This window comes from Setaria italica, chromosome IX, assembly GCF_000263155.2.
Source record: "Setaria italica strain Yugu1 chromosome IX, Setaria_italica_v2.0, whole genome shotgun sequence".
NCBI classification, from domain to species: Eukaryota; Viridiplantae; Streptophyta; class Magnoliopsida; order Poales; family Poaceae; genus Setaria; species Setaria italica.
In genome coordinates, this window is record NC_028458.1 from 56,937,427 (window position 1) to 56,963,271 (window position 25,845).

Consider the following 25,845-nt stretch of genomic DNA (forward strand, 5'->3'; position numbering starts at 1 on the left):
GACCACTATACTCTCCTCCAGTAATTTCATGAATTGTCACAAGTTTAGTCACAAAAATTCCACCGAGACAGCCCAACAAAGCCTCAACAACCCACGTACCCCACTTCTTCCACCTTCTCCATCCACATGCCAATGCCATACACCCTTGCGCCCCTGCTCGCTCAGCGCTGCCAGCGGCCAGCTCCTACCTCCTTCTCTATCGTGTCCCTCCTTGGCCGCCGCCTCCTTCGCGACGCCGCCCCTGCTTGCTCCTCCTCCACGTCCGCTAGCCCCAGCCTTCTCCGTATCCGCCAGCCCTAGCCTTCTCCTCCGCGGCCGCCAACCCCGGCCTCTTTCTCTACCGTCGCTAGTCCCAGCCTCCTCCGTTGCCGCCAGCACCGGGCCTTCTCCTCCATGCCGATGCTCCCGTCTCCGCCTCTGTAGCTGTTGCTGGACGACATCCCCGCCTCTCTTGCCACTGCCGCCACCCCTTCCTAGCGCATCTGCGCGTCGCCTTCCACTGTCGATGTCCGGGCGCCACCTAGGGGTACCACCTACCCACTAGGCACCGCGGTAACCCCCCGCATAGCGCATAAGCGCGTCTAGGCGGCCGCGGAATACCGCCTTCTTGAACATTAACCACCTCAAAGGTAACTAAAATGAACAAAACTACTTGGATAGAAAATTACCTTGTGGGAGCAATTTTCTCGTGTTACCCCTCCTAATCAGGTGCAAGATGTGGGGGATCCAGAGGGGGGAGGGGCTAAGCTCAGGCTCGGTTTGGTAGGAGAAGGGAAGAAGTGAGGGAGGAGGGAGAAGGGGGAGGCCACGGCCCATATCTATATAAGACTGAGTCACACCAAAGCATGTGGCACGACTCCGCCTCATCCACAAGTTCAAGTTCACAAATCACTACTACCAGTTCGCATCTCACAGTCACATATCAATATTTGCACATGGATCCTACTGCCGTGATGTTCTCCCCGAGCGCCCCCTCCGCCGTGTGAGATTGAGAAAGAGAGGGGGGAATCTGACCTTGTTGGGCCCTAGGAGACGAACATCCCGAAACAACAGCCCGCTGCACCATCTCACCTCGAGCACTCGGGGCCCAAGCATGACAGCAGGGGCACAATACGGACTATGATGTGCTTGGGTTGTGACTAAATTACGGGCCTCGTACCATTTGGCACGGCCTATCTGCAATCTTTATTCAGCAAATTGGGTGCTCTTTTTGGATGGTTTACTGGCTTTAAATGATCCGGTTTACTTGCGAAGTGTAGCCAATTTGGGTTTTACGATGACACTAACCATAGCTAGCTCTTATTTTCCATGTTTGTCAACTCATCAAATAGATAGTATAATTGTCGACTTCTCTAACAGTGACACTGCTCAAAACCAACGTGGGTTCCAAAACAAAGAAAGATAATTGGAGAAGATAAAATACTGCACCATCAAAGATTTTTTTTATAAGTTACGCCATCAAAGATTGGATGCGTGCTTCATACTCTCTTAAAAGTCAGTTTCTCTTTCTCCTCTTCCTCTCTCCTCCTCTTCCTCTCTCCATGTACTCTCTCCACATAGGACATCAACTCTTTCTCCTCTCCCTCTCTCCACGTAGGACAATTGATGTGCTTCAAACTCTCTTAAAAGTCAGTTTCTCTTTCTCCTCTCCCTCTCTCCGCATACTCTCTCCACATAGGACAATTGATGACACGTAGTAGCTAAGAGCTAGCTACATGGACTTATTGGAGAAGGCCTAATATCTCCACAGTTTCCTGCACAGCACATCGTTCTGGGCATATCACAGCATATGTGCAGCTTTTCATTCATGTTTGGATAACCATCTATGGTTCCAGTTATGATTTTTGTGCTGATTATGCCTAGATTTGATTTTATTCTTGCTAACCTCGCAAAGCATGCATAAGGAATTCCCAGACGCAAATATCTCCCACTAAATGTGTACAAAATGCTTAAAATTGACTAGGTACTTGTGGAGGCAATGCACTCCTGATATTGTTTGGAGCGCCAGCTGCCTACTGATCCATGCCCAGCAAACTTTGTCTGCAAAAATCTAGCGGCACCTATTACACTAACAAAAAGCACATGTCCATCAACCTTAGTCTCTCAAACTAAGGCGCACTATCACTGAAATATGGAGTCATCGATTCACAAGTAGTGCATTCTGAAGATTCTGACAGCAACCGCTAGGGTTCATCCAGCAACTTGCCTCTCAAAAGATTCTGCCCTTCCACCTCCATATCTTAAAAGCACCGTCATCCATCATGTTCCTCTCAGCAATCTTGGCGTCTAGCTTCGAATCAAAATAGATCCAGTCCTCATCCAATACATGCACCATGTCAACATGAAACTGGCAGGAGCTAATGAGCAACTCATTGCTGATGCTGTGTTCTCCAATAGCCATTATGTTGAAATCCTCACCATTCCCATGATACACTTCATCACACGGATGCACAATCTTTATTCCATAGTATTCACAGTCAAAGCAGCGCACTTCCCTCGAAAACAAGAGTGGTTAAAATGGGTTATCAGCCAAGTATAAATGAAATAGACATGTAAATAAATAGAAGCAAGATAACATATCAGTTTTTGTCAAAATAAAACAGCAAGCCACTTTGTGTTTTGCATAGTGCTAACATATTATTGAAGTTTCCATACAAATAAGATTACTATCACTCATCCAAATTTTAGTTAGCTGAGCCTCAAGCATTTAGATTCAGAGTGGCAAGTTTGGGAAAAAAAAATGAGAATATACATTCTACCTGTGAGTTGTTAGATAAGAGCAGAAGTTGTCGTTGGACTGGAACAGTTATAATCTATCATAGCTTAACTGAAAAAAGTCCATTCTCATTTCCGAATGTTCCTTATCAAATATCTATCTGACACATCAGCAAAGGAATATGACTTATTAAGGGCATTCAAGATTAATCATTTCAACCAAAGATTTGTTATGAATGTCCAGGCCCAGTTGAATCAACACATTCAGATTCAGTGGAATCGTACAAGACTGATTTGGCATCTTCCCCACAGGAAAAAAAAACATATTTTCAAGACCACCTGGCAATGTGTTGATGAGAGATACAAAATGTCAAAACTTACCGGAATCAATTGAAGCAGAAGATAAAGAGAAACACATTGATTCCTCTTCCTCATCAGCATCATTGCTACATTCAGCAAAGAACAGTATAGGAGTAGTGCTAGCAACATTTGATCCCTTGGGTATTGCCCAAAAGTTGATATGTGACCTTGCACCTTCGCTTACATTAGGATTCACACCGCAAATAATATGAATTTCAAAGTGTCCCTGCATATAGCAGTTCAGTAGACAGAATAAATTGATAAAATTACATTTAACCAAATAATAGTGAAATTTACGAAACAAAAACAACAGAAAGGAAATGCACTGACCCCGTTTTTCTTGGAATAGTTGCTCAATGCAGCATTAACCTTGCTGGCAAAGAACTCTTGATCATCCTGAAACTTCTTTCTGATGTCTGATATGAATCTTTTCTGGTTCACAGATAGGATCTCTTCCTGGTCCAGTGGTGAAACCTGCACCTCAAACAATGATGACAGAGCCATGCCGAGCTGCTCAACTTCACTATTTGAGAGTGCACAATCATTCAACAAAAACGATAACTCAACCGGTGCCATTAGCAGGAGTGACATGGTTAGCTTCAACAATGCGTCAGGATCAGGGTGCCATGAGTTCAGCGCGGCATTGCTATAGGCTTCTTGGTACGCACCAGACATAACATGATCATGCTGTTCTGCCATTGTGACAGCTGAAGCAGCATCAATATTGCTCACAAGCAAGTACCATAAAGCTTCGTGTTCTGTGAGTGTATTGAAGAGGCCACGGAGAAAGGCAACCAGGCCATAAAGAGAGCAGCACTCTATGCGCCGAAGTGTCTTAGTGCATATCATAGTGACCTCAAAATCACAGTGAGTGGGGAATGTAGCAGCATACCAAATTGTGTTGAGAATGATGTTGGAGACAGGATCCATTGGGCCATAACAATAACCAGCCCTGAGGAGGCTGCTGTGGTGACACTTGCGCAAGACACCTCCCGGTAGACGGGCAAGTGCTTCCAGGTAATGTGCATGAATTTTGTCAAGGAGCAAGAGCTTCAATGTTTGAGTGTAGCGGAATGTTGCAGTCACTTCCTTCCTACTCTCAGTATATTCAGCAGAGGCCCCAGATGACACCTCCTTCGCCTTTCTCTTCCTCCTCCCCCTCTTTGTATATTCAGAAGAGGCACCAGATGGCAGCTGCTTCACCTTTCTCTTCTTCCTCATTTCCACATATCCAGCACAGCCCCCTGATGGCAGCTTCTCCTTCTTTCTCTTCGTCTTCTTCCTGGCATCATGATACCGCGAACCAGCAAGCTGCAAAGGTTGCCAGTAACAGAGATCTGTGAGCTCGATGTTCCTGGGCTCTCGCTTTAGCAACTTGCTGAGGCGCTTCAAATTTGCAGACGAGATGGGGCGGCCCTTGTGCAGCACGGGCAGAATCATGGAGGCATTGTCCAGCTGAGCTGCCAACAACTGCGACGCTCTCAGAAAGGTCGGTGGTTCAGGGTGCTTTGCAGAGACAGCAGCACAGCCAAGGGCTACCTTGGTGGTGAGGGAGATGACACTGAACCCGGGTTTGCCTCTCTGTGGGTGGATGCTGCTGTTACGGTCCAGCAAGATGAGCCGCACGGCGGCAAGGAGGTCAGCACCGGCCAAGCGCAGGTAGCGCAGCGCTTCAGTCTCCGCGAGGTAGCGGAAGTAGAAAATGAGGAAGCTTACAAGGCCTTCGAGCGACCGCCGGGCGACGGTCATGCGTTCGGCTGTCTTTGCGGACAGCCGGAGGTGGAGGAAGTCGTCGGTATCGCTGACGATCCTGGACAAAACTGACTCCCTCGTGTGCGGTTGGGCCGCCTTCTCCTCGTCATCATCGTCGTCGGGATTGGTGGGCGTCGGTGAAGGGGGGGAGTATGAGATGGCGTTGGCGATGATGTTGGAGACCGGATCCAGCACGCCGAAGCACACGCCGGCGCTGAGAAGGCGCGGGGCCAGAGAGGGGATCTCCTCCGTCGGCAGCTGGTCGAGCGCCGCCTTGTAGAAGTCGTAGATCTGGTTGAGCAGCGCGCGTATGTCCTTCTTCACGGCCTCCTCAGTCACTGGCACGGTGGCAGCGCCCTCGCCGATTCGGCGGAGACGCTTGCGATGGGACATCTCTATCTTCTCCAGCGACTATGTATTGCGGTCTAGTCGAGGCGTTCCTGGCGGGCAGCCGGGATAGGTGGGCGGCGGCGGCGGCGGCTGAAACCCTACACAGCGGGGCTGCACGGCGGGTCCGGGTCGCGCGGCGTCGGGTGGCACGGGGGGAGACGGCGCCGGGTGGGGAACGGATCCGACGGGCGGGGCCCGTGGGTCAGCGTGGATACGTGCACCATGTCAACATGAAACTAGCAGTAGCTCCTCCTTCGCGTTCTTCCGCATTAATCTCCCATCGACTATGACGTAACGCTTGCTGCGGTGAATAAGGCGCTCCATCTCTATCTTGTCGGTTGGCACCTCTGTGGTGGTGTGGTGGAAGTGCGCGTGATTAGAAACTGAATGATAACACAGAGCGCAGAGACACGAGGTTTAGATAACTTTGGGACGTCTAGACGACGTAATACCCTAAGTCCTTTGTTCTGGTGAATTGTATTGATGAGATTCGATGCTTGAGGGGGTTTCCTACCCGCCTTATATAGATGGGGGGTAGGGTTACAGATCGGTTAGATCTAAACCTACTCGGTTATAAGATAAACTTTACAAAGGAAGCAAAATCCCTTACGTTGCCGAACAAGTCTATCTCTATCTTGAAGATATCATCTAGAAGTCTTGTAGTACGCGTCGACCAGTGCCGCGCACCACACGCCTTAATCTTATGGGCTGAACCACCCCTGACGATGCGACCCATGTACGATCATGTGGGTATCTTGAATTATACCCCCACAGAGCCTAAGGAAGAACGTCAACTCTCCCTTCATGGACATCTCAAACTCTCTACTCATGATTTCTCCAAACTTGACGACAAGAAAATGAGAAGAACCTCCAAAGATAATATCATCCACGTAAATCTGAACTAACTAGGTGTCATTGCCATACTTGAGGAGAAACCACGTTCTATCAACTGACCCTATTGAAAAATCAAAATTATTTTCAAGTAAGAAGAATTTTAGTCTCATATACCAAGCTCGAGGAGCTTGCTTGGCTGATGGGAGAATGGTCCTGCATGTGCCGGCAACAATGTGTGCCGTGTAGCCTGCTTGTACTTCTGCGTTTGTATGCTGTCGTGGGGTAGCCCTGGGTGCTCCAGGTCCTTTCCTGGACTGCGCTTGGGTGCTCCCAGTCCTTTCCTGGACTGCGCTCGGTTGGTTTTGTCGATCGTACTCGTCTGGTAGCGTTCGTTCTAGCGGTCGTTGCAAACATGTACTGGAACCTTTTGCTGTAATTTCGTTGCTGAAAAGTAATGAAATTCAGGAGCGGTCCCTTGTTTGGAAAAAAAAAACATACAAACCTAATTTTTGAGTGGCATCGTCGCAATCTTACGAGTTACGACTAAACAACATATCCACTGGCACGAACGAAAAGTAAGGACAATAACCAGAGGCCAAACATGTACCAGCAATCATCTCCAGGAACGGTCGCTCGGGGAAAGCAAACACGACAGTCCTGCCAATAATACATCCAGAATATTCACCAAGAGGCATACTCCTACACATCAATGACCACGCTACCATAAATGTCAGGGTGATGGTTTGGACGTTTGGTGGGCATTCTGGAGTATCAGTTCCCTTGTCAAGAAGATGGTCGAAGAGTTGGCGGTGGTGATCTCATCAAAAGCCACATCAGGCACCACGATGGAGTACAGATGTCCCAAAAAAGTAGAAACAAGGTATTGGCAAACACCTACTGAAATGAGTCCTATCAACCGAATGTTAAGCACGGAAACACTAGGTCACTTCTCTGTATCTGAAGTTCTGACGCATTCCCATCAAGAGTTCAAGAGGAAAAGAGTAGGACAGCTAAACCATCTGTCATCAAATGAAAAGAGATCAGAACAAAAGAGTAAAGGACCGTGCATTGACAAATATATGAATCCAAAAGCCCACGTTGGGCCAAACACAATTATAAAGCATCTACAAAACGAAGAACCCACATTCCAAGCAGATGCAAAATTTCCTCTAGGGTTTCAGAATTAACAAAAATAGGAGCACGAGGTCATGATCCAGTATAGAAAAGAGAAGCTCAACTCAAGCACATTAATGCATTCAGTAGCAACACGAGCATTCATGCTACTACAAAATTAACATATGAAGAATCTGAGGGTATACCAAGCTAACAACAACAAATGAACAAATCGTGCAACCTGGATGTAATTGAGTAAAAGGCAATAACCCACTAACAATCACAGCAGACTGACATGGAGTCACTAATATCACAGTAGACTGGCACTAAGCCACTAACATTGCAGCAGACCAGTGCTACCATACATACAGACTACACACAACAAACAAGATGGACTAAATGGTAGAAGCAAAAGCATTCAGATCTGTAGCCTCGAGTCCCAAATGAGAAAACTAAGTGATAACTGAAAATTTAAAACTAATTCATGAGAGAGAAAATAAATACAATGTTTACGGAATTTTATCTACCTTCAGAAATCAACTCGAAGTAATAGATGAATCACCTGCATCACCGAAAGTAAACAAGTGAGTACAATAATTAGAGCTTGCATTGATTCCTGACATGCCTCTGTAATTTAACAATGTATGTGGTCAAACAACACACTTAGGAGGTGGCAATGTACAATTAAGATCACCTGTGCAAGAGATGTACATAAAGGCTTAAGATCCCCTTATGTAAAATGCTTTTGAGTGTTCACACCTTATAGTTTCTTTCCAAGAATTCATGCTTAATTCTTTTTTATGTGTAATCCTGAACATGGTTGACAAAAGGTTTTATCTGCTTATTAAGTTAAACTACTTACGGAAGTAGCACCTTAATAGTTGATTGGTGACCCGAAACTATTGCAAAATTTATTCTTAAACCACAATCACATCTCAACCCAAGCATACCACATGCATCAAAGTCTCAAAATACGAAAATAACAAACCAGAAATGCTTCCATTGAATATGAAAAACAGCTTATTTATTTTTGTTCAGAATTTATGCCTCACAAATCACAATAGGATATAAAGTCAGAAATTTAACCTTTTTATGCTGATACAGTTATTAATTTATTAACAATAGAACTAGAACTCATTATCTCCAATTTACCATTTGTTCAAATAAGATGATAGCAACTATTGAAGGATTACATACCTGTAATTTTTTCATTCAACCTTAGCAAGCCGAATGAATTGAAATGGCTTCTCAGCAACATCCTTTGCACGGAGTTTTCCAATCCCTCCAGACTTGGTTCCAGTAACTCTGTTAATCCTAAGGCAGTACTTATCACCATAAGTGTTGGCAAAATAGTAAGAGTCACGAATCTCACTCCTACTCGCACCAACCAGAACAACAAAATGGCAGTCGACTCCGTAGTCTTTTGGGATTTTTTCTAGAAAATTTTTGGCATTGTACCGAGACTTGTAGACTTTTCCATACGGTAAGCCATAAAATTTGAGTCCAGGAATGATACTTGTGGAAAGAGGGTAACCATCTGCTAGAATGCGGCAGATGGTACAAAAGTCCGTGTCAACTCTTTCCACCTTACCAGCCTTGTACCTAACTTCATATCTCTACAACCAGAAAATCAAATAAAAGAGACAAAGAAATAAGCTAATGAATTGCAAATGGAGAAGCAATGAGTGCATAAAAGGGGGCAATGGAATTACCATGTCATCTATGCCGGTATGTGCAACCACCTCTGCTATCCTCTCTATTGCTCTGCTACTGAAGAAATCAGGCCGCCCATCATCATCCTCCATTGTCATTATATCATGGGTTAGTAGACTGTAAGGATCAAGTATGCGAAAACCTTTCTCTGAATCTCTAGCTGCGCCTGATAGCACACTCATTATCCTCATGGTCATTTCAGCTTGCATTGTCAATGAATGTGCGATGCAGTAATCTGACAATACAAGTAACATAAATTCTGTCAACAATAAGATTGATAAAGAAGATAAGATGAAGTACTGGAAATTGCTCAGAGAAGAACTTACCTGTTTTCTTCTGATTTTTGATCTTGCCAATTGGGCAAACACCGTTGCAAACAAGGTTGGCAAACGAAAACTTGAAACAAGCACGACCCTGACATTAAAGAAAAAAAAAAGGAGCTGACACAGTTACATAAATGCTGATCAAGTAACAGTACACACAGGAAACATCTCATCATTTCAACAATCATCACTTAATATACTTTTCTGCTTTCAGGTTTCTTTGCAATTAATGCCTCAATGCCGAATCGTACAAGTTCTCACCCCCCCCCCCTTCCAAAAAAAAAGTTCTTCCATTTATCGCAATTGATTTGAAGTGGTTATTGATACAGCTGCAACCAGCAGTCCAGCACTACCAACATCAACAAAGAAATAAAAACTTGCAAGTAAGCCACTTGAGAACCATTATTTATCATAGTGGCTGATTGACCGAGGCACCAAGCCCTGAGATATGTCAACCAATTTCTGGCTTTAACTGTTTCTGCATCCAAGGACATCTCTTTACCACTGCATGGCACGCTAAGATCACAAGATGTGCAGACCAATCAGATAATGTGATCTATCTGGTGGTGTTTGTTGCTTGATAATAGGCACATGCCTTTTTTGATCAGACAATGGGTTAGCCTCAGATTTCAATGGGATCCAGAAATTCTATGTGCAATCGCAACATCACGCAAGCTGTAGTGGAATTATCTCTATACAATGTAGTTAGAGCTCTGACCACGTGAAGTCATGGAACTGGTGGTGCTATACTCTGCATTGGAATTTGTTCAGTATGCAGGAATGTCTACCTAATCAGAAACAGATGCTCGAGGACCTGATGGCCACACAAACATTTGCTCACCAGAACATAAATTGACCAATACTCACATATTACTGAAGTATTATTTGTGAAAATGCTAGAGGGAATAATTCAAGATCAATTGCATGTGAGTATGTTGGAGCTCTAGATGGCCATTAATTTGCATCTGAAGAGGACGAGGTCAGTGATGGAAGAAACCATTCCCCTCTTAAATGCCAATGAACCGACTCCTCAAACTAAAGCTATCAATAAGGTAAGAAATGTGAGGCACGGGGGAGGTTACCGGCTTCTTGCAATTGCTGCACTCGAACGCCGGGAGGTCAACGAAGAGATGCCGAGACGGCTCGTTGACGGTGCCGCAGTCGCAAGTCCATGGCTTGCCGTCTTTGCGGCTCCTCCTTCCCCAAATGATCGGGCGCGGTACGTCCGGCAGGACCACCGCCTCATCATCATCATCCTCGTAGTCTTCGTCGCCACCATCCTCATCTGGGTCACGGCCGTCTGATTGCGCCTTCCTCTGGGTGGTCTCGTCCTGATCCGTCTTCCTCCTCTTGGCCTCCTTCTCGAGGCCGTCGTCGCCTCCTGCGGCCTTCCTCTTGGCTGTACCAGAACGAGATGGAGCCCTCTCCTGGCCAATCCTCCTCTTAGCCCACCTCTTTTCGGTGCCGGCGCCAGCACTCCCCTTCCTCTTCGTCCCTGTAGCAGCAGGCAGCGGCCGCCACCGGTAAAAAGAGCGGAAACTGGCGCAAAGGAAGTGGATATGCCTCCTCCACCCGCGGCCGCCTAACGCCAAGGCCTTGGGGCACCGTGGCTTTCCTCGAGCCATAGATCGGGCGCGCTGGGAGGGGGAATTGCTCGGAGTCGAGTGGAGGCGTGCGGGTGGCGGCGTGGCGCTGCGGCCGGCGAGAAGCAAGGAAATTGCGGAGTCGGAAACCCGCTCCGCTGTTTTTTTTTTCCTTTCCCCCTTCGAGGGCTTGTTTCGATATGGATTGCGGTGGAATGAGAGTGAATTAGGGCTCGTTTTGGAGGCCCAATCCCCAAACGACCGGGGGATCCCGGCGTTTTCGCTGGGCTAGAGCCCCGCGCGGAATTTTGGCACGGGCAAAATTTTCCTGGCGTTTGGGAGTCCATCCGACAGGGACCCCAACCCTGCGATTTCCCCAGGGCGAGACCTTCACACCTCGAAGGTCCGGGCGTCGCTTCCTCATCCGTCTCGCTGGGCGACGCGAATCAAGCAGCAGGCCTCCCAAAGCCCAAAGGGAGGCCCGCGCGACCGCCCTATCTCGTCCTCTCCCCCGTTCAGGCGCAGCCGTTGCCTCCGAACGTCGCATATCATCAATATAATTATCAAGTTGCAATTCAAGTTTTAGCAAATCATTATTGGAGAAGTCCTTAGGATAAAATTTAGCCAATCTGCGTACCTTCTGTGCATCAAATGAAGCAAATGAATTGGAAGGACTGAAGGCTGACATACACGAAAGTAGCTCCATATTGATCTCATCAAACCGATTATCAAGCTCTTGACTAATTTGATCAATGATACCAATATATACTTCTCTTCTAAAATGATCATCATTTGTTTGGTTTTGGGCATGGGCATACCTAGCTGATTTTCCATACGGCACATAATCACCATCCATAGTAGGAACTTCAACATCATGTTTACTGCAAAAAGAAGTGACCCTCTCAAGGAAGTGGTCTCAACCATCAGACCTTAACTGTTGCATTTTGTTCTTTCCCACATTAACAGGGGAGATTGCATTAAGAATATCTTGATCCCTTCTCTGCAAACACTCGGATAACTCATTTGTGTATCCAAGAATAACAAACATTAAGTGCACAAAGAAAACGAACTCAAAAGTTTCAAATGCTCCAAGCACAAAATGTATCTTTGTCCAATCATCCTTATATGAAATATCATCACCAAGATCAATAAGCACATCATGGATTGAGGAATACATTATAATGATGTTGCATATAGTTTTGTAATGAGAGCCCCATCGAGTTTCACCAGACCTAGGCAAACTCATCTCTTGATTTAATCCACTCCCTGATTCAAGCTCACCATACTCAAGTGCTTTCTTGATATTCTTAAGCCTAGCAGTTCGAAGCATACCATAACGCTTGCAAGAAACTCCAATAATATTCAATAAGATAGATACTTGATCAAAAAAGCTCTTACAATCAGTATTTCTCTTAGCAACAGAAACAAGAACTAGTTGGAGTTGATGTGCAAAGCAATGAATATAATACGCAGAAGGTGATTCTTGCATAATCAATGTTTTTAGCCCTTTAATATCTCCTTTCATATTGCTGGCTCCATCATAACCTTGACCTCTAATTTGAGTCATAGTCAATCCATGACTAAAAAGTAAACCCTCAATAGCTTCCTTAAGTGATAAAGAGGTAGTATCATCTACATGAACAACTCCAATAAAGTGTTCACAAGGCCTTCCAAGTTTATCAACATAACGCAAGTAAAGCACTACTTGTTCTTTATGTGATATGTCAAAGGACTCATCAGCTAAAATTGCATAGGACTCATCATCAAGTTCTTCAATTATTTTCTTTCTAATTTCTATGGCACAACAATGAATAATTTGCTTTTGTATCTCTGAGCTAGTTAAGGTGTAATTACCTGGAGCATTATTCAAGACATACTTGTTCACTCCATCATTATTTCCTACAAGAAACTTCAAAAGTTCAATGAAATTTTCTCTGTTGCTAGACTCTTCATTTTCATCATGTCTAAGGGGGTGTTTGGGAACACCGTGCTAAACTTTAGCACATGTCACATCGGATGTTTGATACTAATTAGGAGTATTAAATATAGTCTAATTACAAAACTAATTGCACAGATGTAGTCTTATTCGCGAGACGAATCTATTAAGCCTAATTAGTCCATGATTTGACAATGTGGTGCTACAGTAACCATTTGCTAATGATGGATTAATTAACCTTAATAGATTCGTCTCGCGAATTAGACTCCATCCGTGCAATTAGTTTTGTAATTAGCTCATGTTTAGTTCTTCTAATTAGCATCCGAATATCCGATGTGACCCTACTAAAGTTTAGCATCTCGTATCCAAACACCCCCTAAGTGAATATGTCAATCTTTTCTTATAAAGATGAAGATCCTCATCAGTTCACTTCTCAATATGATAATCAATTGCTACCTTAGGATTTGTAAAAGCAATGTATCTCTCCTGAGCTGCATTGTGTGCCATAGAACCACTATGTTTGAGAAGTGTTTTGTTTCCTATATTCCAATTATTCCATCCTCCAACAATAAATGTATTTGATCCAGCACCCTTCTTGAACAAGTAGCATATAAAGCAAAACGCAGAATCCTTCTTGATACTATATTCAAGCCACTCATGATTATACATCGATACATAATTGAATTGGCGATCCCTACCTCCAATTTTCCTTGATAAAAAATCATGATTAACAGGTTTGAATCGGCCTTTAATAATATATACTTTTCGAATTGCATCTTGATCATTAACATGATAATTTTCAATGGGCTGCCTTTCACCTGGATCATGTAGAAGGCGATTGATGTCATAAACTGGCGGCTATGATGCGGGTGGTTGCAGTGGCGGAGGCGAGGGCATAGGATTCGCGATTTCTTCAACTACCACTCTATCTTGCTCCTGATTCTGTTCTTCCACAAAAGTTTCAACTAGAGATGGGACAGTGTTTGAAGCAGCAGCTGTTGCTGCCTTCTTTGCTGCATGTTTCTGAAAAAGAGATGCAATATCTCCGTCTCTCTTCATAATCCAACTGTTCTAAAAAAAATAATGTCTATGTAACGTAAGTACAACAACTAACTAGACATTATAGCAAAACAAACATGTAACGATAGAATCATATTTTAAATTTTCGGGTAGAAAACTTATAAATCACAGTCTCACGCAATATTAATTTAAGAATGTTGATGGAATGATGGTCCGTTCAATAAACTCACAAACTGAAATAAAAAAACACTCATACATGCATAAATAAAAATATTTAAGAATATAAGTCTTTTCAAATAAGAAAAAAAATAGAAGATAGATTCATCTTAAACCTCCTTGTGGCTTGTGAACGATGAGAAGTTTTCCTTGTGGACGATCAAAAGTTTTCGTGCAACAACACAAAATTCCCCACGCAGTTGCGCACTTGTGCAGACGCGCTAGCCCGCGAAGGATGGGAGGAGACCTGGTTGCGGACTGGCGGGCGGAGGACTGGGATGAGTTGTGGCGGTGCCTCCGCCGCGGAGGGATGGTCGATTCGTCGAGACGTGGAGTCTGACGCAACAAAACGTGGGCCAGTACAGGCAGGCACACAGTCCGCACACAAGTCGCAACCGAGGGGCCAAAAGCTGGTCCTGGACATCGTCTGCCAATCTTGCATGTTGCATCGTCTCATCTGCTGGGCCTGGGCAAAGTAGCAGAGGACCAGGGGACCACAGGAGGAATCGTCGCTGTACCAGGATGTACCTGTGCTGCATGCTGGGCACCCGGCATACCCTGTAGCTCCGCCCACGGCTCCTAGATCCCCTACGCCATCGCCTCCGCTCCTGGATCCCCCTCCGCCGTTGCCTCCGCTCCGTCGCCTCGTCTCCCACCACGGCGTAAGCACCTCCGTGCTCCACAGGGTGAGTCCGTCCCTCCCCGCATCTCCCTGCTCCCCGATAGGGTTTGTCCACAACGCTCCTCACACCATTGTTTCTTGTAGATCTTGGAGCTAACAGCTGCCCCAATCTCCTCCCCGCTCCCACGTTCGTGAAGTGCCGCCGTCGGTGACAACTCACCGACAAGAGAGGAGTGGATTCGCACGCCGTTCGTCGTCCCAAGCTGGACCTGCGCAGCTACATCGACGCGACCTAACTAGAGCTTCGCACGGCGCCGACCACGTCGCCACTCGCCACTGTATCTGTCTGGCATTGCTTGGTTCGGTGTGATTGTGACGGGGGTTTTCCGCTGCTTGGATTGGTTGATTTGCATTGCAGGTGAGCCTGCACGGGGCCAGGTCGTCTCTTGGTGGAAAGACCGCGGCGAGGAGCACCTCTTCACCAGCAGCAAGACTTCTTCATTTCCCCCCTTTAATTTACTGTCCGTGTCCAGTAATCTCCAGTACTTGGAAGTTGCTAATGATAATCTTGTGTTATTATCATGCTCATGCACTGATATTCAGACTCTTCTCCTTGCAATCCATCTATTATCCATTGTATCTAGTTTCTTGAAACTATTCAGAAATCAACTGCGTAAACATAAATGCATTCTACTTGTCGGAGGCTGGCATATGGAGCTAGCTGACCTTTGCTGAGCAGTGAGCAGAGTACCCTGGTGATGGGGTCAGTTGGGCTCAGAGCGCTCTTTTAGGGAACACAGTTTTTTGTGTTTGATAGGAGCTGAAAATCCTCAAGTATGACATGGCCAGTATAGTTCAGTTACCACAAATTTTAGTTAGCAGCCTTTTCAGTGCTCCTGCTAATTCAGGTTGCCTCTGGTAGTGTATGCAATTAGCAGCTGATAAGTTACTTGTAACCCTGGGATCAGTTTAAAAGATAAGCTATTATTATCACAGCTTGGATGCCCATATTTGTATATTCTTTTGAAAACAACAGATTTTTTTTTTTGGAAATTTAGACTGCTGCACTGAGGAGTATATTACTTTGTAAATTTAATGTCTCCTTTGCAGTGTGATCACTCAATTGGTCTTATCAGTTGAAGTATAGTTCGCTCTATAGCAATGCGTTAGTGATGGATTCACTACCGGAAACAGGAATGTTGCCGAGTGACCGGAAACATGAATGTTGCCGAGTGTAAAAACTTTGCCGAGTGCTTTCTGTCAGGCACTTGGCAAACACACCGTTTGCCAAGTGTATACTGGCAGACACTCGACATAAATAATACACTCGGCAAACAACAGCTTTGCCGAGTGTCGCAAATAAGACACTCAGCAACGATTTGACACTCGGTAAATCTCCAGCACGTGGCTCGCACGTGCGCCGTCCGTTAGGGGAGTGTGCCGGCCGTTACTACTTTGCCGAGTGTCCGACGCGGACACTCGGCAAAGAAGTAGGTTGCCGAGTGCTCCGTCCAAACACTCGGCAAACTAAGAAGTTCGCCGAGTGTCTTCCACAGACACTTGACAAACTAAGAAGTTCGCCGAGTGTTTTCCACAGGCACTCAGCAAACTTAGAAGTTTACCAAGTGTTTGTGTAGGCACTCGGCAAAGGTAAAACTTTTTTTTCCACCTCTGCCCTCCACACTTTTCTACTCCCCACATACGACATTTGGTAAGCCATCTTAAAAGTTGGTCTATTTTTTGGTCTGTTTGCTATTTTTAATGAATTGATAGCATTAATAGGAATTTGTTTATTTAAGTCAAATTTTAACTGCAAGTGATTGAAATAATGGATTAAAATCAGTGAAAAATTCATATTCATATTATTGAATCCGGATTGAGGTCTCAACCAGGAAATGAAAAGAAATTTTGAACATTTTTTTTAGAAAACACGACCACGAACAGCCATATCTATTCTCATTCTTCTGAATTTCACACCCAAGTCATGTTTCTTTCAAACTTTTTTTGCACAAGTAATCAAATTATTTATCCGTACATGATAATAATGCATGTCGTTCTTTCTCGTGGTCCTGATTTTATGAATAATAAGTTTGGTAAGCAATTGTTCTGTTACTATATGTGTTTCTAAAATTTCAGAACTATTCAATATGGGTTCCCTTGCCAGTTTGGGATGGATAGTGTTTCAGAAATTATTGTGCCTGTTAATGTCAGTACTCGGCTGTTTGAAATACCAGCTCAATTACATTATGGTATTATTTTTTTTTGTATACAGTTAGCTGGAGGAAGGGCTCAGAATAATGGACTAAGATTCAAAAGGAATATATCAAAGGAGTATTTTCTTGTTAACAACTAATATTCCATGGAAAGTTGTTAGTGAGACCTTATAGGTCGTGTCCTCACTGAGCCAGGGCAAGCAAAAGTTGTGCTGGCTTTTCTCCTTTGCTTCAGTTTTCCTTATTCTTGCTTTTGTTTTTCTTGTTTTTCCCTTTTTTTTTCCCTTTTGGCGACTGTTACCTTTTATTCCTCTTAATATAATGACGGGCGCCCCCCTGCTGTTTTGAGGAAAAAATGTACGACGTATGTACCTGCTTATAGGTCTAAAATGCCCATGGTACACTGTCTAGATGTCTGTAGTAACTTCCCCTGTGTGATTAGAATTTGGAAGTCTTTAACTTCCTGTCCAAAAACGGTTTGTATTTTTGGAAATGACTTGGTCCAATTCAACATGGAAACAGTTGTTAATCACACCAAAGAAACGTAGAATGGTGGTTACCTTTATATTCACAATCTTCAGCTAAATTTCATTATGAGTGATTTTTATGTTTTCGATTGTTTTCCCTCAACATATGTATTATACATATCTTTTACAGAAATCTGAAAGGAAATTTTGCATTTCAGTGCATGCGGAAGGGCAATTAAGGTTGGTTTCAGGCCCACTAACTGTCCTAGAACTGTTTGATCTGTTTCTTCTATCATTTTTTATTTGCAATCTAATATTCAGGTGCTAAATGTTATTGATTCTAATTGAGACAATACGGAAACAAAAGAAAAGGATTTTCTGGGATCAAAGGAACCTAAAGTTGCTGATCAGAAACTGGAGCTTGAGATGAACTTTGCTGAAGTTATCAACGTAAACATACCATTCATCGGAATATCTTTAATAAGCTCTTCTCCCCAGGTGACCTCTCAATGAGCTTTAGGACCGTTTGGTTCATGTGACTTATTTTTAGCACCCGTCACATCGAATATTTAGATACTAATTAGGAGCAGTGGGCCGTGGTGTTAGGCCTGGAGCGCGGTGCGGGACCGCGGAAGGAGGCGGGGCGGAGCTGGACCGCGTGCAGTGCTGGGCCAAAAGGGTGGCTGTGGCCCGTTTGAGAAAGAAAAGGATGTTTCATTTGTTTGAATGGAGTTTGAATTCAAATTTGAACTAGATTTCAAATTTGAATGGGATTTGAGGTATAGGCTTGAATCAGAAATATTTAGATGGGCTTTGGAGTTGTTAGTTCAAATAAAATGCATATGTGTGCACATGAATCTATTAAATGCATAAAATTAAAGGAAAGGGCTTTATGTTTATATATTTGATATAAATTTTAGAAAAAAATTAAAATACCCTGTTTTTGGGAGTTTTTAATTTGGTAGAAATTTTGGGATGTCACAATGACCTTGGCACTTGTGACAAACTACGTCTTGGCTATGGGAAGAAGAAACAACAGCTGATGCAACCGACAGGGCTGCTATACTTGTAGCAGGATGTCGTTGTTCTTGTTGAATTGCAGGTGAAGAAGCAGTAGAAAATCGTTGTCTTTGCAGCATCAATGGACGGAGAAGGCCTAGCTGGAGCTTCTTGGGATCGTCGTCCAACAGGGTGCTGCGTACACCATGGAGCTGAAACAGATCGACTCCCATAAGACTTTCTTGCTGAATTTTCTGTAAGTGCGCTACCTTATTATGTGACGAAAAGGTATTATTTTCTCTAGAAGTTACTCTCTCCATTTTTAAACATAGGATATATTAGTTTTGCTCTAGGTTAAAAATTTTAAATTCTGAACAATTATAGGAAATTATATATGATAAAAAAAATCATTTTACTATCCTAGACGACCTACTTTGTTCTTGAATACCGTCTAAATCACCACTCGAGGTGGTTTTGAGTGTGGTTTTGCTGGCACGGAAGATGTGATGGACCTGACTCTACATTTCAGGCCCCATCTCTCCTTTTTATTCTTTCTTCTGTGCGATGCCCTTGACAGCCAACAGCAGCCTGCAATTGAGAGGCTACGAACGGAAAGGGCGAGGAAGCTAGCTGTTGATTCCATCCCCGGTAGTTGCTGCATGTCAGCCTCCCTGGAGCGTGGATTTCTAATCACTAGCCTGCTCAACGCCATATTTTATAGCAAGTAAACATCGAAGCAACAACACCTACCTGGCTACCTCGCACCAATGGAGAAAAAAGACCGTCAGCGTGGCAACACCCTGCTTCAATGGAGAACCTTTGTGGGCTTATCTATTTACTATTTTAATAGTCGAACTTGTCTTGCCTAATTTTTTAGCAAAAGAGTAAGTGACTTGCCTTTGTGGTCATCGAAATTGCTGGTGGAAACAACCGGGCTCCTCATTGCAATGAAAAAAGAGTGAGGGAAAACGTACAAAACCAGGTCATTATATTGATCTTACGAATTGGACTAGCGCCCCACTCGGTCGATAGGGTTGCGCTGTGATCATGGTTGACTAAAGCGCAGGGCACCTTGCACAGATGAAAAGAGTGGTAAGCTGTACTCCTACCTCCCTTGTTTTATCTGATCTGACTCCTCCTGCGGACCGGGCCACGTGAATTTTGTGAGCCAAGCACGCTTTCTTCACGTCACACAATCAGAAATGCACGCAAGTGAATCAAGATGTCCTGCCAATGCAGGAACAACAGATCATATCGTCGATCGAGCGGATAAGATCGCATCGCATATGTGTACTTGGCCCAAAACAAATAACCTGCACACCCAAGGGGCCGGGTGCTTTTTTTTTGCATGTACATTAATGGTCTTTAGAGAAAATATGTGCAGGTGCTAAGCAATCAATCTTATAAATGAATCACTGTAGTCTGTCCAATACAGCGATGGTCATTTTACATGACAAGCTTCCATGGTTAAGATTTAAGAACCAGGATAGGCCGTCTAATTCCCCTTGGCACCGTTCCTCTGGGAGAAAAAAGAAATCCCTACACTTCATGCTAATTAATTAATTATTATATCCATATATTAAGGCATCTGCTTAAGATCTCACTCGGTCAATCCTCTCAAACTCTGGCCAAATACACGGGCAATTCGTACGGGCACATGGGACCGGAGTTTCAATAGTAAAAGTCGAGAGGACCCGCACGTCGGGCAGCCGGCGTGGTCTATATATGCGTACACAGAGACTAGACGATGCAGGAAACTATCCATCCGGCACCTTTCGCATTCACGGACCAGGCAAACCTCGGCCGGGTGAGTTGGCTACCTCACTGGTCTTTTTCTTTACGCATATATTGCAGCTGAGAGTGGCAGAAAGTGTGAAATAAACTAACACACTTCAGCATTCATCTTGCAGATCAAGAGTTTCCAGCGCCGCAGGTACGACACATGTTATTTCTTCATTTAGTTTTTTTCTATATATATATCCAGGTTTGCATTCTTCGGCCTTTTTTCTCTGACCCGAAGGCTGTTGAGATTCTTCAGAAGCGCATGCTTAGTCCGTCCACTAACTCGTACATCTCAAATCCTAGTGTCCCTGCCATTCATCAACAGCAAAGCATGCTCAGCGGGAAGACATCTCAAATTCATATAAAATGGCTTGTTCATACATAATTTAGGGCGAGTTCATATGGATTTTTAATTGGATATCTAAAATTCATATAGGTTTTTATTCCAAAATAGTAGTGCACAAGATTTTTTAAATAATAAAAATCGAGTTCATAATTCCAGCGCGAGTTCACTCATTTTAATTGTTGAGACAAAATCGAGGCGACATGCTCTTTCTGTGCTTTCTCAGAAGCACATGTTTGGGATAGATCGTTGCATTGTTGGTCAAAATCTGGAGGGACGACTGCCTCATTATCTAATGTCTTATTAAAAACATGATACCACTCTAGCCAGAAGTCGAGAATAAAGCCATCGCCCTTACTGAGCTGCTGATTGTTTCGCACTTCTTAGTATTCAACAAAAATACTTAAACACATTCCACTTGACTCCGTCCTTTGGTTGCAAACATGGGCATGCAGCAGAAAACAACAAATAAAGCTAGTTTCTGATTTTCATTAATTGCTACTTGTTGTGTAACCTGCAGCTGCTATTTATCTCCATTCAGTTAAGCAGCGACATGGAGAGAGGTTCGTTATGTGCCTATCTACTTCTGTACTCCTATTTTGTAATTTCTTCTTGGAAAGGAAAGATTCCATTTGTTCTCGTTTCGCTAATACCAAATGGAAAAACAAAAAGGCGAATTCAGCTTGGTACTTTAGAAAGTGATACCCATCACCACCACCACATACACACACACCAAATAAACTGGAACTGAAGTACGAACTTGAGCTTAAGTGACATAGCACCTGCAGAGAAGAGCAAGGGCAAGGAGGCTGAGGACAAAAGCAAGGGTAAACTGGAGTCTGATGAAAAAGTCAAGGACAAGGGTAACCGCTTATCTTCTGTTTTTTTGTTTATTTTAAATTTGTAATCACGGTTCCTAGCTATATTTCCTAATGAAGGCGCCTGATTATTTTGAGAGTCTAAGTTTTTTTAGAAGAAAATAAATCAATCGACCTTTTTTGTTACCATAAATTTGGTCGCAGGTTGATCAGTAACTTCTGAGAATTTAGGGAAGGTGGGAAGAATAAACACTTTGTGTTCTCTCTCTGTCTCTCTCTCTGTGAAACAGAATATTTTACTTATTACTAATGCAACGAGGTAATCTAGGAATTTCTTTCCTCAGACCTCACCTTGTGTGGGAGCTTTCGCACTGGGTACTAATGCAACAAAGGCGCATCAAGTCTTGAGAAAATAGTCTAGCTAGCTAGTGGCAGACGAGTAATAGTTACAAGATACTGTACAGAAGCTGTACAAAAAGTGAAGGAACTGTGAGTTTCAGTTGTCTTCACATTCACCAGGATTGCAATCGGAGCACATATGCAATAAATATTTTGACTACATGAATGAATTATATTGATTTTTTTTGTTTAACATGCCACTCTACTTGAGAAGAGAAAGAATATTTAAAGCATAATGGTTTAAACACACTGCTTTTCCAGGGCGTGGGAGGGTACCCAGTTCTTGCTTCTCGCTGTAAACAAAAACAAAGATAAAACTAAGGGGGTGTTTGGGAGACAGGGGCTAAAGTTTAGCCCCGTCACATCGGATGTTTGGATACCAATTAGGAGTATTAAATGAATGCTATTATAAAACTAATTACATAAATGAGTGCTAATTCACGAGACGAATCTATTAAGCCTAATTAATCCATAATTAGCACATGTATATTGTCAAATCATGAACTAATTAGGCTTAGTAGATTCGTCTAGCAAATTAGTCTCCATCTGTGCAATTAGTTTCATAATTAGTCTATGTCTAATACTTCTAATTAGTGTCTAAACATCCGATGTGGTAGGGCTAAACTTTAGCCTAGGGGAGCCAAACACCCCCTAAATTGTTGATATTATCATGAATTGAATCAAAATTAATTTCTAATGTATATGAATTAAATATACAGATCAAGCTAAGGGAAACAAAATGAAGAAGGCGAAGAAAGGTGCATTGAAATCAGCTGAAGAGGGTAACTGGACAGTAATGCTCACATACAGTTTATTCATTATGATGAACTGTAGACACAGTAAATATGAACTTCTGTTTGAAATTTTCTCAGGAGCTCCGCCGGTGACTCTGAACATAGATGACATAAATCAAGACTTGGACTCGGACGAGTACAGCTCTGTGGACAGTGATATCCCACCTGTTTATCCGATCCAGAACCCATGAGAATTAGTTCATTTTAGTTAATATCTATGGTAGCTTATGTCTGCATCATGTGTTTGGTATGTGATGCTTGATGTGGAGTTACGGCTTATATATGATTAGTTGTTTGTACCGTAATGTATGCCTTTGTTCCTCGTGTTTTCAATTCAGCCATTGTAACCGTTAGTATGCAACATGAATATGCCTAAATTCCAGCAAACTAACGTATCCGCATTGATCAAAAAGTGTTAGTGTGACACATCGAGATCTTAGCAAAAATTGTGCTGCTTGTTGGCATCTTTCTCTCCTATTTTCATTTCAATTAGACAGTTAAGTGTGTCTTTCAGTCAGAGAGTTGTTTTTTAGCTACGGATTACTGGACTTTCTACCTGTTAGCATATACTCTGGTTAGCGACAGTGTACTAGACGTTCTACTTGACTGTAAGTAATTTCAGTCTAGGGGTTGGATTGTTGATAATTGTTGTGCTGTTTATTGGGTTCTCAGAGTTAGGAAGCACTTAAATTTGGAGGATAGAATTGTTCTATGTATATTCCTCAAACAGATAACAGAGTATTAAAAGTATCCTTACCATTGTTTAGATTCCTACTGGCCAATTTCTGAATGTGTGAGGGCTTTGAATTGTCTACAAGTTGTTTCAAATCTATTCTGGAAACCTTGCTTATGCGTACCCAATAGAAATACTTTTACAATCATGGTCTGGTACGTAGCATTCGATAAGAAAAAGGGTTATTTATACTCGGAGTCTAGATCGCGCTATAAATGTAGAGGCATCTGCGAACTCCTAACTCTTTTGGTACTGGAATTATCTGGAATTGTGCGTTCACTTCTTTTGAGGGATAAATTCCACTTTTAAGGTGTTACTATGTGAGAGTTTACCATCTTTCTTTATGGGCCACTTCATGCTTAGGGGGTGTTTGGTTCCCGGATTAAAATTTTAGTCCAGGTCACATCAGATGTTTGACACTAATTAGAAGTATTAGACATACACTAATTACAAAACTAATTGCACAGATGGAGGCTAATTTGTGAGATAAATCTATTAAGCCTAATTAGTTCATGATTTGATAATATGGTGCTACAGTAAACATGTGCTAATCATGGATTAATTAAGCTTAATAGATTCTTCTCGCTAATTAGCCTCCATCTGTGCAATTAGTTTTATAATTAGCTCATGTTTAGTCCTCCTAATTAGCATTCGAACGTCTGATGTGACCCGGACTAAAATTTTAGTTCGGAAACCAAACACCCCTATAGTACTCTTGCATTGATCCTGGCTTTCTTACATAGCAGCATGGATCTTACCGAAGCACACCCCTCCAAATGGAAGTCCAGAAGTGCCTTCATGAACAAGCTCGAGCTACTATTTCTAAATACAGTTGATGATTGGTTTCCCAATCCTTTGAAAGAGTGACGTGCCACATCTTTTACACTTGGAATACACAATGCGGCAGGCATGTGCTGTGTTGCATACTTATTTGTGGGAGTTGCAGATGTATCTGGCTGGAATATGGGATTTTACAAGCCCCATAACCGTTTTGGTCCTGACATGATGCAGCATGGGCTCAACGTTAACGTTTAATGCTAATGAAATTCACTTGTATTCTAACATGCATATATATTATTATTGCAGTCGCGGTTTGAAGAACAAGGAAAGTGTCTGCGGATGATGTTTGAAAAGCAGTTAGATCCAGCACGGAGGACCTGGATCCATCCTCAGAAGATACTATACATTAGCAAACTCAAACCCACCGGATCATTCGGTCCGCTTCACACAGGGGCCACCGTATCAAACGGTACCACAGCCTGGGGCTCGCATAAGTTAGTTGTGGACCGTACACCCACACGGGCCAGACCGTCCGCAATTCAACGCTAAAAGCCTACCAGACTCACGTAAGACTCTGTCAATCTCAAAATGAATTAGCGAACCATCCACCCCTTAGGGCTGGACCGTCCGCCCTTTAGTGTTCGAGGGCACCAGATCAATCGATCACTACGGGAAACCATAAATTCGTCGAGTGTTTTCTTTTTGCCGAGTGTTTTTTTTCGGACACTCGGCAAACAAGCTCTTTGCCGAGTGCCACTCCAAAAACACTCGGCAAAAAAAAACACTCGGCAAATAGGAGCTTTGCCGAGTGTCAAATGAAAAACACTCGGCAAAGCTCCTTGTTTGCCGAGTGTCAAAAAAAACACTCGGCAAATAGGGGGGTTTGCCTAGTGTTTTTTTGACACTCGGCAAAAAAATAATTTTTTTTCTCTTTTCACCATGAAATTTTTTCTACTCCCTACATACAACATGTGGTACTCCATGTTAAAATTTGGTATATTTTTAAATTTATTTGCTATATTTATTTAATTAATTGCATTTCAAGGGAATTTTTGGTATAAGTCAAATTTGAACTGCAAGTGATTCAAATTACGGAATAAAATGAGTAGAAAAATGATATTCATGTTATTTGGACCAATTTGAGACCTGACCCATGAAATGAAAAGAAATTTCGAACATCTTGTTCAGGAAACACGACCATGAACGTGTGGTAGTAGTATTTTTAAATTGTAAAAAAAACAATCAAAGTCTAAAAATTATGAGATTTGCCATGATGTGATGATATAATACGTGGAGGCTGTGGAAAATAATTGAGAAGATTTTGCACATTTTATCATGTACGATGATTACAAACCGGAGCATCTCATAAGAAGAATAGGAACTTTGAGAAGGATTCTAAAAAATTTAGAGTCAAAGTGACGGTCGAGTTCGGTTTGACTACAACACTTTTTGTATAGTCAGTAGAGAACCTATATGGGTTCGTGTGAAAATTTGGTATTTTTTTGAAACTGTTGAATATTTTTTAAATTTTTTTCAAAAAAATTTTGCCGAGTGTAAGCATCACTACGCTGACTGGCTATGAAAGCTGTAGCTCGGAGGAAGACTCTTCAGATTCTGAAGAGGAGGTACTACCGTTCTTCTCTTGTGGCTCACTCGTCCCCTTCTGCTATACTATGCCAAATTACGTTGCACGATATGAGTACTGTATTGTTTCTATTGTTGTTATGCCCTGCGTGCTATTGGTTGATTTACTTTTATTCCTTGAAACTTTTGACAGTCAAGCTCGCAGTTGTGGTAACTCATATTTACCCATTGCATATGCCTTATTGAATATGAGGCAGAGATTTAATGTTATCTTTTACACAAACAATGGCATATAAATCTATCTGCCAGTCAAGCACAAAGCAGTAATCCGTGATGCTAGATTGGTTTGGTATCTG

General features: G+C 43.0%; 3 protein-coding genes and 1 long non-coding RNA gene across 11 annotated transcripts; 2 read left to right on the plus strand and 2 right to left on the minus strand.

Moving 5' to 3' along the window:
• Positions 1-1,900: 1,900 nt before the first annotated feature.
• LOC101774329 lies at positions 1,901-5,418 on the minus strand. Of its 4 annotated transcripts, XR_002676051.1 has the most exons (4): positions 3,406-5,418; positions 3,097-3,301; positions 2,760-2,876; positions 2,349-2,490 (listed from the first exon to the last, which is right to left on the minus strand). XR_002676051.1 is itself a non-coding variant. In XM_004985770.4 (3 exons), exons 1-3 carry the CDS (start codon positions 5,218-5,220, stop codon positions 2,210-2,212), a joined length of 2,301 nt encoding a protein of 766 aa, XP_004985827.1. In that variant the 5' UTR covers positions 5,221-5,412; the 3' UTR covers positions 1,901-2,209. The 4 variants fall into 4 exon arrangements, 3 of the variants coding, with proteins under 3 accessions (XP_004985827.1, XP_022679274.1, XP_022679273.1); XM_004985770.4 differs by lacking the exon at positions 2,760-2,876 and having other exon boundaries at positions 1,901-2,490; positions 3,406-5,412; XM_022823539.1 differs by lacking the exon at positions 2,349-2,490 and having other exon boundaries at positions 2,497-2,872.
• A 1,203-nt stretch (positions 5,419-6,621) lies between these two features.
• LOC101774870 lies at positions 6,622-10,980 on the minus strand. The gene is made up of 6 exons (XM_004985771.3): positions 10,283-10,980; positions 9,204-9,291; positions 8,877-9,112; positions 8,362-8,780; positions 7,692-7,726; positions 6,622-7,070 (listed from the first exon to the last, which is right to left on the minus strand). The coding sequence occupies exons 1-4, from the start codon at positions 10,823-10,825 to the stop codon at positions 8,373-8,375; spliced, it is 1,275 nt and encodes a 424-aa protein (XP_004985828.1). The 5' UTR covers positions 10,826-10,980; the 3' UTR covers positions 6,622-7,070; positions 7,692-7,726; positions 8,362-8,372.
• Positions 10,981-14,413: 3,433 nt separating this feature from the next.
• On the plus strand, positions 14,414-15,644 carry LOC111255757. The gene is made up of 2 exons (XR_002675681.1): positions 14,414-14,641; positions 14,722-15,644. It is a non-coding gene; the product is annotated as an uncharacterized LOC111255757 (long non-coding RNA).
• Positions 15,645-16,397: 753 nt separating this feature from the next.
• Positions 16,398-22,779, plus strand: LOC111255754. 5 transcript variants are annotated; one of them, XM_022822885.1, is made up of 7 exons: positions 16,398-18,512; positions 18,786-20,063; positions 20,167-20,189; positions 20,902-20,944; positions 21,170-21,244; positions 22,318-22,380; positions 22,471-22,779. In XM_022822885.1, the coding sequence occupies exons 2-7, from the start codon at positions 19,982-19,984 to the stop codon at positions 22,581-22,583; spliced, it is 399 nt and encodes a 132-aa protein (XP_022678620.1). In that variant the 5' UTR covers positions 16,398-18,512; positions 18,786-19,981; the 3' UTR covers positions 22,584-22,779. The 5 variants fall into 5 exon arrangements, with proteins under 5 accessions (XP_022678620.1, XP_022678622.1, XP_022678619.1 ...); XM_022822887.1 differs by having other exon boundaries at positions 16,398-17,755; positions 17,848-20,063; XM_022822884.1 differs by having other exon boundaries at positions 16,398-17,755; positions 17,864-20,063.
• Positions 22,780-25,845: the final 3,066 nt, after the last annotated feature.

What these genes read in the sequence shown, in the direction of transcription:
- LOC111255754 (XM_022822883.1), top strand. Translation starts at nt 19,982, where the DNA reads ATGCGTACACAGAGACTAGACGATGCAGGAAACTATCCATCCGGCACC. An exon ending in ACCAGGCAAACCTCGGCCGG is followed by an intron (nt 20,064 to 20,166) that starts GTGAGTTGGCTA and finishes TTCATCTTGCAG; the next exon opens with ATCAAGAGTTTCCAGCGCCG. An exon ending in AAGAGTTTCCAGCGCCGCAG is followed by an intron (nt 20,190 to 20,901) that starts GTACGACACATG and finishes TGTAACCTGCAG; the next exon opens with CTGCTATTTATCTCCATTCA.
- LOC101774329 (XM_004985770.4), bottom strand. Translation starts at nt 5,220, where the DNA reads ATGTCCCATCGCAAGCGTCTCCGCCGAATCGGCGAGGGCGCTGCCACC. An exon ending in ACTATTCCAAGAAAAACGGG is followed by an intron (nt 3,302 to 3,405) that starts GTCAGTGCATTT and finishes TGCTATATGCAG; the next exon opens with GGACACTTTGAAATTCATAT. An exon ending in TTCTGCTTCAATTGATTCCG is followed by an intron (nt 2,491 to 3,096) that starts GTAAGTTTTGAC and finishes TTTCGAGGGAAG; the next exon opens with TGCGCTGCTTTGACTGTGAA.
- LOC101774870 (XM_004985771.3), bottom strand. Translation starts at nt 10,825, where the DNA reads ATGGCTCGAGGAAAGCCACGGTGCCCCAAGGCCTTGGCGTTAGGCGGC. An exon ending in GCAGCAATTGCAAGAAGCCG is followed by an intron (nt 9,292 to 10,282) that starts GTAACCTCCCCC and finishes CTTTAATGTCAG; the next exon opens with GGTCGTGCTTGTTTCAAGTT. An exon ending in CAAAAATCAGAAGAAAACAG is followed by an intron (nt 9,113 to 9,203) that starts GTAAGTTCTTCT and finishes TTGTATTGTCAG; the next exon opens with ATTACTGCATCGCACATTCA.